Raw genomic sequence first — 14477 nt, 5'->3', positions numbered from 1 at the left:
TTTATTCATCTACACCACTCCATTCTCTATCACAGTCTGACGCAACACGCCATACTGTGCGTCGTAAACCACCAATATCGGTCATATCTTCCGCCCCCGGCCCGCTGACAGATACAATTGACCCCCGCGATCCGTTTCCTCGGCTTTCTACACAAGCTCCTCCCTTCTTCTCGTATGGACACAGTTCGTCCCATTCGCACCAATGAACCTTGTAATCTCCTGGACGTGTTTGTCCTACCTGTTTTCTTCACAGTTGACTTGCAGTCCCCTTGTAGTTCTCTGCTACAGCGCCCTTACCTCGTCCACTTGTAAATCCCCACGAGAATGTGAGTTGGGACTGCCATTATCACACATTCGGCTGACCTTTTTAGTTTCAGCCACCGACTACCCAGTCCTCTGCCCTTGCTTCCACACCCTTCAAATCCCGCCTACACCGTCTGTCAACCTGGTGGCCCCTTCAGACAGATCATGCATCGCCAGCTATGGTCGACGTTCCACTTGCGCAGGGTAAAGAGGTACATGCAGCCCATTTTCCCCACTTTCCAGTACTCACACATTAATTTACAGCGGAACGCTGCAGCAGATGCTCCACAGAAAGACGATCAATGGATACCTGATGAAGATCATGTTTCTCCTCCTCCTTCGCCCAACCCAGATTCGCGACAGCTGACCACACCAAGGCAGGTCAAGACCAATACCGGAGAGCACGGAAGCAGCCGGTTGTGTTTCTGCTTTTAAATTGACTTTTCGAACGGTACTGTGACGAGTCCATTGTAGACACCTTGCTCATTAAAAACAGCTTGTATGTATAGTGTATTTTACGGAACGCAAGGCATATCACAGTGCATTTCTGTTTGTGGCTTAGTTTGCAAATGCTGATCACTCCTTGGAGTGCGAACGACTCGGACACTCCCTGTTGAATTTCGAAGTGCTCAACGCTAATATATCCGCACCAGTACTTTTTGGTCGGTAACTTACTACAGGTACAAAGGCTGACTGGTGCTTCAATACAGGAACTTCTCCGACGAGCTGGAAAGAGGACGTGAACATGCTGTACAATGCAGCCTAAGTCTTGAGGAAGGGCATCAAAAGCCAAGGTGGTAGGACGCGCCCATGCTCAGGTGAATCGTGACTGCCCTCAAGACGTCTTCACTAACACTCTCGAGGTAACTCAAGCACCCCATTCAAGCATTCTACACTAACGTTGGAGCAGGGCCAGCGGCCTAAACCTGGAGCAAGGCAGACAAGCTGCGATGATGATGATGATGATGATGATGATGATGATAGATGCTAGCTACGAACATAGCGAAGCCTAGTCTACGCGCTGACTAAGCTGTCGAAAGGGCCGATAGGCCCTTCGGTGCATAGCTCCTGCCCTTGGGACCCCTGGTCCAACGTCATTGCAATTAGCTTACCTTGCAAGCAGAGTACATTGTCTCTCGAACGAGTCCGACTTGAATCTCACTCAACGTCCATTCACCCGAACACGCCCGAGTCCATATCCACATCCAAATAACCAACTGACATACTTGTTAAACTGCCAGTGCAGTATCTGGCCAATACAACCGACATGGCTTCCAGCTCGGCCCAGAACGGTTGCAGCAGCAAAACATATCGATTCTGTTACCTACAACCATGCGCCTGACGGAATGAGGTGAGCCAAGACGTGTAGAGACTGAGTATGCTGACAACTTGACAGCCTTGAAAGCTAACTTGAAGTGATGGTGTGTGCTGCGCAACCATGGAACCATGACGGATTGATGACTGAGCGAGGAGGAATTTATTCGATTGAAGAGTAGTGACTCACCTCTAGGAATCAATACTTTTCATGAGATCCCTACCACTAAAGCAAGAACGAGAGACCATCCGATTTTTTTCATGTGTACAGGGTATGTGATGGCTATATCGAATCTAGGGATGAGTACTTTGACACTCGAGACTGTCTGAGATTCCTTCAAAAGGCACACCGACGTTGTCACCGATCTAGCACTCTCATCTGATTGTGTTTTTCTCGTCAGTGCTTCCGACGACGAGACCATCAAGCTTTGGTCCTTCGAGTCTCGCTTTGTTCGACATCCGAGCTCCCCATTCCCTTATACTCATCCGACTCACGCCAACTGGCTTACACGACCCGGGATGAGACCAAGATCTATCTACGTGTGCAACATTCCAGCCAGCATCCTCGTTAGCATCGGTCTTGCAAGAGGTATGTTTTCACCCATTCACCATTTGCCCGGTGCTGAAATATCTTGCAGACAAGCGGACTCCTCGTTAAGCTACTTAAAGTATGTGATCCCGCTCTTTTACTCATCTACACCACTACATGCTATTAGAGTCGGACGCAGCACGTCATTCCGTGCGCCGTAAACCAGCCATATCGGTCATGTCTCTCGTCCCCCGCCCACTAAGAGTTACAATTGATCACCCGCAACACGTTTTCCCCAGCTTTCTACGCCAACCCCCACTATACCGGTTACATATGCATCATGTTGCATTCCCAACCTCCGACTGCGTTAATCTGATTCAATCACCGTAATTGCTTACATCAAGTTGAGTTTGTAGTCTGTTCTCCACATCCGACGGAGCAAATAAAACGATCGTCAACCCAGTATATATATAATAAGTTATTTAAAAAGACATCGTACTACTGATACTATCACGCGAAATCATCATTCATGAATCATCTGATTACACGTTGTGAGATGCCCCCTCCACAGACACCTCCTTGCCTGTCGATGGTCGGTCCTGCCTCCCATTTCTGTACACTGAGGCACCATCAGTGTGCGTAAATCGAGATATATGTATCTGCAAAGGTTGCAGAGGATAGTGCTGCAAGTTTCCTTGATTCGTCTCACTGGTCGACCCTCCACGGACAGTCGAGATATGACTGTGATGGTTTCTGCCCATTGCGATTCGAATGATTATCATGTAGAAACAATGGAGATGATCGGTGTGAGCTGGTTGATCAAAGGTCAGTACTTTCAATGATATATGCTATTGGTGGAATCACCAGTTCTATCATGACGAGCGGTCCAGCGTTCGAGCAGACCAGAGTGATTAATGTGCAGAGGAGGGCTATGGAGTATAAAACAGCAGCATCCATAAGCACGCGTAGTATACTCGTCGTGGTGATCTTCGTGGTGCGACTTTTAGCGACATTGCATTCGATTTCCCAGATACGGTAGGCCAGTAACCCTGAACAAAATTAGGTTGGTATGAGGATATAACACCAGGAACAGGGAGAGGCGCGCTTACCTGAACTCAACAAATTATTAGCAATTGTCAAGCCAGCAAATGCGGAGATCCATTGGCGAGTCGCATGGCTGAAGACTCTCCTGGAGATACTGGTTGTATGGGAAAAGCTGTAGATCGAGTATCCACCGGTCACTTCGAGATGACATCAGAGCATGCGACTTGCTATATGTATTTGAAACCTAACCTGCGACACTGCACCACAGTATGCTGGGTACGATGATAACCCAGACGGTTTGCCAAACGACGTAACAACGATAAATCTTCATCCAAAGTCCCTTCTATATCAATTTCAAAGTGGTAAATATACGATTGAACTCACCACCACCCCATCGCCAAGTAAAGTTCGCAAAACAACTATTGTGTTGTTGATTACAAAGGTTTCTTGGGAGATGTCTGCGAAAAATGCATCCGGCCTGCCAGGAAACTCGTCGCGGAATTGTATCAGTCCTTCTTCAGTCCGAATAATATCTATGACCATGTGCTTGGAGGACCTCAGCATGGAACATGAGATGTAGAAGGCAAGAAACCAACCGCAGTGCTTAGCGCGAACAGCAGGACGGCAACAGCAGTGATTGGGCGATTGACGTCCCGCATGTGACGTTTGTAGGTCAGCGCCCAGATGGTGCCGATAAACATCAGGACAGAAAAGCCTAAAGAGCGCTATCTTGATGGGTATAGGACGATCGAAGTTATTGAGATACTCACCGTATAATATACTTTCCAGCACTATTGACATTATCGCGGCGCTATCCAGTGGGATGCCCTTTGCAAAAGTCATGACAAAAATGATACCCTGGCGATGTACGAGACTTGGCGATTATGAGGCATGGCAAATTTTCCAGTAACGTGTCCAGTCCCGTGGATATCATAATGCTAGCAGGACTTAGACTATTATGATAATCATTTCGAAAGTCCTAAATCAGCATCCATGAGGTCCAGGCGGATATTATATTCAGCGCTTCTGTTGTTATTGACTGCGGAATCAGTGAAGCTGTTATCTGAACGTGCTTGCTGTACAGCTTTGACCTGAAGTGTTACCACTCACATGTGCTCAGACCCAATGAAACAGTTGCTTACAGGACGAGGGGCTACGTGCTTGATATTCGAGTCGGGTAGCGACTCTTCACCAAGTGAGTCGGAAGTGACCACCAGACTGGATTTGGAGAAGGTATGAAAGAAATGCGCACCGAGGACAGTGTTTGGTATTATGTAATAGCTAGTAGACTCATCTCGCCGTCGCTATCGGATCTATGTACTTGCTGATTGGAAGATTTAGAACTTCAAAGGTAAACTGGTATGAGTAAAGCTTAATTGATGGACTTGTGTTTCCCACCCTTGCCGATCTACTTCGGAATGGCATTCTGATCTGACGCAACACGTCATGCCGAGCAACGTTTGCTAACAATTCACCCGTTTTCCTTGGCTTTCTATGTAAACTCTTCTCTTCTTCTCTTACACTGTACAGACACAGTTCGTCCCATTTGCACCAAGGCTCGTAATCACATGGACGTATGTTTCTTTCATCTGTTTCTTCACAGCTGACTCGATGGTCCCATTGCAGTTCCCTGCTACAGCGCCCTTGCTCCGTCCACTTGTAAATCCCAACGAGAATGTGAGTGGAGACCGCCAACATCACATGAACATCACATCTGAGTATTCTGCACTAACAAACTGATACCAGTAGCTTATCCTGCAGGCAGAACATATGGTCTCTTGTCGAACGAGTTCAACTCGAATTTCGCTCGACGTCTGGTCACTTGAACATATCCATATCCATATCCATATCCATATCCACATCCACATCCACATCCACATCCACATCTACATCTACATAAACAACTAACATACTTACCGACTTGAAACTGCCAGTGTCTGGCAAATACAACCGACATGGCTTCCAGTTCGACTCAGCCCGGCGCATCGGTAAAATTCAAACACATCGATTCCGAGAATTTCTGACACCGGACATGATTATGACCTTGGAGGGTCAGTACCTCAGTCATCATTCTATCATTGCTTAGTTCTCGCGAGTTCATCCTTTTCCCTACCTATTTTCCTAATGGCAGGAAAATGACCCATGAAATGTTGTCTGGCGAGTCATTGCAGCAATCAGAAGTCACAAAGCTCGAGGAAATTTATAACCTCAGTATGATGCTTGTATCATATTCTATGTAAGTTCACAGCACAAGAACAAATGTAGAATACACCGACACAGCTTTTCGTGCCTCGTTTGTACTGCCATCACTCCTGATTTGCAATCTTTACTGATCGACTCGAGCTCCCATTTTTGTTTTGCCTCCGAGTCCTTACTGTTCCCTTTTCACAGCATGCATCTCATTTCAATCCCTTCCCTCCCTTTACTCGGTAACCTCTTTGATCTGGTAGTATCACTTTCGGCAGCAGAATGTCTCGCAAATTCTGCACTGCGAAGCTGCCGTGGCCCGTCCGCCTTCAAAGCTTCATGTTTCTTCCTGGACTTTTCTGCATGGATTTGAAACCATGCTAGAGTTTCGGGTCAAAAGGCTACAGGTTTTAGCCAAATAGTTTCGTGCATTCCCTCTTCTTACTATGCGTACAAATCAGGTACCGCTGGTCAACCAGCCCCATTGATACACGAAAACGCATAGTTGATTTGCATGTCTTGTCCCACATGCTCATTTGAACTATCACCATAATGGCATACACGACTAGACACGTTATAGAGACTATATTCCTTCTACCCCCTCATCTAATGCCGAATCACGACAACCATCCACAGGGTAGATCAGGACCAATACTGGAGAGCAAGGAAGTAGTCAGCTGTGTTTCTGCTTATAGACCGATTTTGACCGGCAGTGGGTACAGAGTAACTCTTGCTATACCAGCTACCAATGCATTCCTATCGCATCTAATCTCATTTCAATTACTTTATTTCCTACAGTAAGTTGAGTTTGTAGAGACTCTAGTTCTGTTCTCCACATCAAACGAAGCAAATGATTGATTACTGACGCGGTATACATACAAATTGTGAGTTGTTCAAGATATCGCGCTATGAATTATTGCCTGGTACTCTCAAAAATACAATCAATTTTTATATGGAATTATTATGTTCATCCGATTACACGGTGCAAGATGCCCCCTCTACAAACACCTCCTTGCCTGTCGATGGTCGGTCCTGCCTCCCATTTCTGTACACCGAGGCACCGTCAGTGTGCGTAAATCGAGATATATGTACCTGCAAAGGCTGCAGAGGATAGTGCTGCAAGTCTCCCCGATCCGTCCCGCTGGTCGACCCTCCACGGACAGTCAAAATATGACCGTGATTTTTTCTACCCATTGCGATTCGAATAATCACCATGTAGAAAGTAATGGATATGATCGGTGTGAGCTGGTTGATCGAAGGTCAGTACTTTTCAATGACATATGCTATCGGTGGAATCACCGCGTCTATCATAACAAGCGAGCCATCGTTCGAGCAGACCATGGCGACTAATGTGCAGAGGAGCGCCATGGAGTATAAAATAGCAGCATCCATAAGCACACGTAGTATACTCGTCGTGGTGATCTTCGTAGTGCGGCTGTTAGTGACACTGCGTTCGATTTTCCAGATGCGGTACGCCAGTAATCCTGAACAAATTTAGGTTGGTATGATGATATAACACCAGGTACAAGTTGAAGTGCGCTTACCTGAACTCAACAAATTAGTCACGATTGTCAAGACAGAAAACGCTGCGATCCATAGGCGAGTCGCTTTACTGAAGACGTGTCCGGAGATGCCAGTTGTGTGCGAGACGCTGTAGATCGAGTATCCACCGGTCACTTCGAGACAATATCAGAGCATGCGACTTGCTGTGTGTATTTGAAACCTAACCTGCGACACTGCACCACAGTATGCTGGATAGGATGATAACCCAAACGGTTTGCCAAACGACATAACAACGATAAATCTTTATTCAAAATCTCTTCTATATCAATTTCAAAATGGTAGATATATAATTGAACTCACCACCACTCCATCGCCAAGTAGAGCCTGCAAAACGACTATTGTATTGTTGATCACAAAAGTTTCTCGGGAGATTTCTGCGGAGAATGCCTCTGTCCCGCTTGGAAAGTTGTCACGGTATTGTTCCAGTCCTTCTTCAGTCCGAATAATACCTATGACCATGTGCTTGGAGGACTTCAGCATATGACATGAGATGTAAAAAGGCAAGAAGCTAACCGCAGTGCTCAGTGCGAACAGCAGGATGGCAACAGCAGTGATTGGGCGATTGACATCCCGCATGTGACGTTTGTAGGTCAGCGCCCAGATGGTGCCAATAAACATTAGGACAGAAAAGCCTAAAGGGCGTTATCTTCATGGGTATGGGATAGACAAATTCATTGAGATACTCACCGTATAATATGCTTTCCAGCACTATTGACATTATCGCGGCGCTATCCAGCGGGATGCCTTTTGCAAAAGTCATGGCAAAGATGATACCCTGGCGATGTACGAGGGGCTAGCAAATTTGCCGGTCCCATGTCCAGCCCCGTGTATATCATAATTCTAGCAGAACTTAAACTGTCATGATGATCATCTGGAAGATCCTAAATCAGCATTCATCAGGTGGAGACGGGTACTATTTATATCAGCGCTTCTGGTCCTCTCGTGAAATCAGTGAAGCTGTTATCTGAACATGCTTAATGCACAGCTTTGACTTGACATTTTACCACCTATACATGCTCAGACCCAACGAAACAATTGGTTACAGGGCAAGAGCTTCATGCTTGATACTTCAGTAGAGGGTAGCGACTCTTCTGAGTCATCGAAGTGACCACTGGACTCAACTTGGAGAAAGTATGAAAGAAATGCGCCCTGAGGATAGCGTTTGATATTAATAGCCGGCAGACATCTCGCCGTCACCATCGGATCTATGTACTGTCGAAACAACTCGAAACATCATTCAGAGATTTGGAAGGTAAAGATTTGAACTTTGTCAAGTTCATTGCGGCCGAGAAGCTTGAAATTATTACATAATTACCTACCTAGATAATTAGGTGACAGTTAACTTCCAGTCGCGCTTTCAACTTCATCATATACGTCAATGAGGTCTCCCTTAGTGTAGACTGGCCCGAAGTTCAAAGATACACAATTGCAATTTGACGAGATGGCTGTCATACTCCCTGGGTCTCTCTGACTCTCTCAGCGCTAGCCTGGTCCCCCGTGAGTCTGCCTGGCTCTATAGTGCGGCTCGCGTGGTCACCCGGCATCTCAATATTAATAGTACATTCGTCACAACAGTGTCCATGTGGACAAACAAGGCGCTGCAAAGGGGTTTTCACAGCTCACCTGGTCGTTGTGTGGTACTGTATAATGCGGTATAATACTATGTAGCGACAAGGCGAGCTGACTAGTCTTCCCTAGGACCTTAGGCTAGGCAGACCATCAATGTATGCGAATGAAGATGGTCGAGACTCGTCACTTGGCGCGAATATTATGATCGATGTACTATTAATTGTATGGGAAGTAGCAGAACAAAGATGTGACATTATCCTCCGCCACTTCAACTTGTTCTGACTGCCATGATGAAACAGAAAACACAATATTGTCATTCTTCTAGATTAGCAACACACATCATGTTTCAAGACTACATCTAATGCCTTGTGCAGGAAATAGGTTCACAAGGAGCAAGTCACAGGGTGCCATCTGCCTGATGCAATGTCTTGGTTCAAGTATTTTTAAAACTAAAACTAAAACTTGCCAAATTGCCACAGCACATATGCACCGGCACAACCAGCCGCTCTCTGATTTGAGCGGCCGTTTCTACTATATAACAGTATAGGTGGAACCAGCAAAGCTACCAACACCGTCATACATCCCCCAGGCATCGGTTTCGCCATGGTTTCATTAGCAGACATCCCGATGGATATTGCTGCCGTCGTGTCATTAGCTCTGGAAGGTATTTTATACGGTATGTGTCACAATGAGTTTGCCTGCCCCATAGCCAGGTGGCCGACTCGCTAGTGTTCTTCAGGATTTTCTGTCCTCATGTGTCTAGGCACCATCTGGACATTCAGCTATAAACGACACATGCAGGACATCAATCGGCCAATCGCTGTGGTTGCCACCCTACTGTTCGTGCTGAGCACTGCGGTTAGCTTCTCCTCCTGTATCCAATGACATCTACTGAAGCCTCAAAAGCATATGATCGTAGTCATTATTCATGTCGAACATGGACTGGTGAAGTATCGTGATACGTTCCCTGGCGGGCCAGTGGCGTTCTTCACAGACGTCACCCAAGATACATTTGTAATCAAGAATGCGATATATAACGTGCAAACTCTGCTTGGCGACGGGGTGGTGGTGCGCTAAATTTTCATGTACTAGCTTCAGACCCTCTTTGTCTTATAGAACCTCCCTTTTGGGCAAAAGATTTATCGATGTTACGTCGTCTGGCAATCCGCCTGGGTTATCATCCTGCCATGCATGACGTGGTGTGGTGTTGCAGGTTAGGTTGCACTCATATCTAGGAAATCGTGCGCTCTGATGTTGTCTCAAAGCGTCTGGTGTTTGCTCGGTCTACTACTTTTCTCAAGCGTCAGTTGCCGAAATCGAAAATTTCTTCGCTAGCAGGATTGGTCATTGGGTCGCTACTTTCCTTGCCTCCACGCTTGCAACTAATGCGTTGAGTACTGGTGGGCATATTTCTGCGTAAACGTGATGTTGAAACCCATACCAACCTGATTTCTTCCAGGATTACCGGCGTATCGCATCTGGATGAACGAACGCAAGGTCTCTGCAATCCGCACTGCAAAGCGCAAGGTACCTATATTGCGCATACTTATAGATGCTGCTGTTTTGTACTCTGCGGTGCTTGGCTCCTCAATAATTTGTTTTTCCCTCTGGAACCATGGAATATATGTGATGGGAGACCTGGTAATTCCGCTGTTGAAACTTGTCATCTCAAATCACTGATTGACGATCAACTAGACCGTCCCGATTGTCTCGATTACCTTCTACATGGTATTTATTCGCATCGCGACCAGTCGAAACAGTCAACATTACCTCTCGACTGTCTGTAGAAGTGTCACTGAGACAGAACGGAGAAATTTGCAGCGACATCCTATGCGGCCGTTGGTACACAGGCTGGATAATTCCAAATCCTCCTTAGGTGATATATCATATCCGTTTCCCGGTCGCTAGTTACCACTAGGTCACCAAATAAAAAGATGGTAGTTGTCTGAGCCCTTTTGCCCGGCTTCGCAATCCTCCGTGCATCTCATCCTTCGCAATTCTGCTTTTGCCTGGGTGCGTGGATTTGGGTGAGTTCCGTCTTTCTTTTAGTCCCTTGGATCCAGTCATCTAGACACATATAATCTTGTGGCGTGCGCATCTATGTTCATGGGAACTCTCTTTCCCCCTCTTCTCTGTCTGCTCCATCAACTCCATGGCCTTGAATGCATCAGCCTTGCAACATGATATCGACCCTGAAGGCCTGATGCATGATGAAGATATTGGAGAATGGAATATTGTCCGACCAGTCATTGCAACGATCGGCGATCAGAAGTCGCAGAGCTCGAGGGTACTTATAATGTGATTGGTATGATTCTTTGATATTCTGCGCAAGTTCGAAGCATAAGAAAGAGCTCTACACAACGGCACGAAAAGTGCCACTTTCGTCCTTTCATCACTACTCCGAGTTGCATGTTCTATGCTCGGCTTGAGCTCCAATCCACTCTCATTCTGTTGCACCCACTTACTGCTCCCTTTTCACAGCATGATCGACAACCCCTTTATGGGACCTCTTTTATTACTTTCGCAACAGAATGCTCCCCTAATTCTGTGCCGTGAAGCTGTTGTGGCACACCCACCTTCACGGTTCGTCCTGGACTCTTTCTGCACGAGTCCATCAGCAATGCGTAGAGAATTACGCATCGAGGATTTAATGATCATGTGGATTACTCTCATAGCATACAATTTGCACGATCATTTCTTTTTGGAGACTTGGTTATTGACTTTGGGTAGACATTATGCGTTGTATATATCGCGCTGCATTGTTCAGAATTATGATAGTGTGATTCGGATGTGAGGGCCAAGCTTCCAATGCATTGGTTTAAAATGTTTTGTACGGGCAATATATGTCTGACAGTCACAGTCAGTGGGCTTACACATAAAACAAATCTCATGGTGGTGATATAGCTAGTAATCACATATTTTCTGCGCAAGTACCAGACCTTCATAACCGCACTGCAAGGTAAAGTAGGCATCGTGTTTGGGCTTCCTGAACTCAGAGTGAGGTGACCACTGTTTGAAAGCCGTAAATAAACGCAGCACGAACAGGATTTATACTAGGTTAGATGACAATAGCGGTGTATAATATCGCTATTTCTGGGCTGTTGGCCAGGAGGGCATATCATTCTGCTCGGATCTATTCTGCGAAGATTGTATACGAAATTGCAACGTGGTTCTTTGTTCTGCGCTGATCTCCCCATCCTGGGCGTGTTTACTGATTGCGATGCGAATAAACACCATGTAGAAGACAATCGAGATGATCTGAACGAGCTAGTTGATAAAGGCTCAGTATTTTCGATAATAGACAAGTCATGAACAGCATAATTACTATGTCTCCCATAACAAAAAACACAGCATACGAGTGGGCGTAGAATATTATGATAAAAGGGCAGAGCGCCGCGGAGTACAAGATAGTGGCATCCACAAGCACCCGCAATATAGGCATTTTGCGCTTCGTAACACGAACTGCAGAAACCTTGCGTTCGATCGCCCAAATGTGATATACCACTAGTCCTGGAAACATTTAGATTGGTATGGGGCCTTAACATCGTCCACGCGCAGGGGTTTGCTTACCTGAACTGAACAAATAACTTGTGAGGGTGAAGACAAAGAATGCCGTGATCCAAATCCCAAGCTCGCTAGCAAAGATAGTCTCATTGAATAGGCCTGGTAGGGAGCCACTCCTCGGTACGTAGACCCAACAAATACCAAAGGCTTCAAGACAATGTCAAAGCGCACAGCTTCCCGATATTGTAAACTAACCTGCAATACAGCACCACAGCATGCAGGGTAGGATGATAACCCAGACGGATTGCCAAAGGACGTAACATCGATAAATCTTTTGCCAGAAAGGCAAGTCCTATAAGCCACGAGGGGTCTCTCATTGACAGATGAAAAATAAACCCACCACTACCCCATCGCCAAGAAGAGTTTGCAAAGTGTATATCACATTCTTGGCTATAAACGTTCCTTGTAGAAAGTCTTCAAAGAATGCTTCTGGCCCGCCTGGGAACGTATCACGATATTTCACTAGTCCATCTTCTACTTCAGTGATAACTAGGACCATGTCCTTGTGAGACTTCAGTAGATGGAATCGGATGAAGGCAGCAAGCAAATAACCGCGGTACTCAGTAAGAATAACAGGGTGGCAACCGCAGCCATTGGATGATTGACGCTTCGCGTGCGACGTTTGTAGGTGAATGTCCATATGGTACCTATGAACATAAGGACCGAAAAGCCTGAAGAATGCTTGTTTAGTGGGTATGGGACGGGAAAACTCATTGCGATACTCACCATATAAAATGCCTACCAGCGCTGATGATACGAGGAAAGCAGTATCCAGCTGGATGAAAGCCATGGCGAACTTGAAAATGATGGGGGTTGTACTACGACGGAGTGAGTAGCATTGCTAGTCATATATACTACTACTAATACATCATAAGACGCATCATCAGCTTGAAGCTCATGCGTACAGAGCTGTACAGCCTCACACAGCCTGCCATGCAACTTGGGACGTCCCCAAATGTTTGACAGACATTTCCGAAAAAAACGGCTCTCACAGTCATTACATGGCGCTAACAAAAATTAATAGAAGTCTTATTTCGTACAGGACAAACTAACACTACGTAGAATGGCCCCAAATCCCTGACGCCTCGCTAGCCTCAGCCAACTTGCAGAATCGCGGGTTTGTTGGTAAATCTGAAAGATAATATACATAACCCCACAAAGTAATACCTAAAAATAGTAGAACATTAAAACACTACATAAATATCGACATATACCGGGGAGATGATTGGAGTCAGCAAACGGATAGAAATCAGTCGTAATAAGTTACCGAGTCGGAAAGCCCTCAAAATCCCAGCTGCTCCACAAAGTTCTGCCACGCTGCATCCAGCACTGGCGCCTCATGCATCCCACTCGGCGCGCCATACGGGTGTGCCGGATGAAACGTATTCAGCACCTGCGGCTGTCCACTATAAATCTCCGACCCATACACACTCGATCCGCTAAACTGCACGTCGCTCATCGCCTGGAAGAAAGACTCAGACGAGTCGAAAGATCCGCCCGCAGTGAACGGCGATTGCTCAAACTTGTCAAAGACGCGCATGTCCTGCATGATGCGTGGGTGTATATCGAACCCGACGCCCTGCCCGTCCCATGTGAATTGTCTGCTCGGCTGGGACGAGCCGCTTGATCCAGCTTCTGATGGTGAGGAATGCACAGACGGTGGCGAGGCGCTGGATCGAGGAGTCGTCTTGGATATTAAATGAGTTTTGCCCCCGCCAAGGCGATCGAGCTCAGCACGGGATAAGCTGGACTGATCATCATATAGAGGGCGATCAACAGCATCGTGGCCCTTTTTCCATACTTTTGTTATTGAGTCCTGGACACAGGATGAGGGGTCTGCATGGAATATATAGAGAGGATGCTTACGAGGAGCACAGCGGCAGGCTTTGAGGTTGGCGCTGACTTCTGGAACACATCGTAGACTACATCCAGCTCGCGCAATGAAGAAGACGCTATGTTTGATTGAGGAGCACGGTTGACGATCATGCACATGACGATCTATGATATACATCGTCACGCACTTCAAGTATCGAGTCGAACAGGGCTACTCACAGCGGCGGATAAAGCATGTGACCAGAAAAGACCCAACCGCTCAATCACTTGCGGAATCTTCCTAACTGCATGCGAGTGACTTTCTATCACTCGCCACGCAGAGCGATACATCGCCATGACCGAGGGGCCGTACTTATGCTTCAGGAGGTCATTGGGCTGGTCCTCTAAAGCTTGCGTAAAGTATCGTCGATGGATATTTAACAACGCTAAAACGCGCCGCAAATGAGTTTCATGAACTGATCAAAGTAGATGTAATGTGTGCCCACTAGTTTCCTTATTTGTGAGAAGAAAATTCATCTGGACTTGCACAAGGAAAGCGGCATTTGTGAGAGTTCCGTTTCCATCACAGTGG

At 46.4% G+C, this 14477-nt stretch overlaps 1 protein-coding gene across 1 annotated transcript; it reads left to right on the top strand.

Annotated features, from left to right (window-relative positions):
• On the top strand, positions 1–831 carry BJ212DRAFT_782766 (uncharacterized protein). Its single transcript, XM_041344066.1, has 5 exons — positions 1–225; positions 276–326; positions 372–515; positions 568–754; positions 800–831. Exons 1-4 carry the CDS (start codon positions 175–177, stop codon positions 736–738), a joined length of 417 nt encoding a protein of 138 aa, XP_041184967.1. The 5' UTR covers positions 1–174; the 3' UTR covers positions 739–754; positions 800–831.
• Positions 832–14477: the final 13646 nt, after the last annotated feature.

The sequence above is a fragment of the Suillus subaureus genome, assembly GCF_016647635.1.
Source record: "Suillus subaureus strain MN1 chromosome Unknown BJ212scaffold_465, whole genome shotgun sequence".
Classification (NCBI taxonomy): Eukaryota; Fungi; Basidiomycota; class Agaricomycetes; order Boletales; family Suillaceae; genus Suillus; species Suillus subaureus.
The sequence above is the reverse complement of the archived record's forward strand: the minus strand, read 5'-3'. Positions and strand labels throughout refer to the sequence as shown.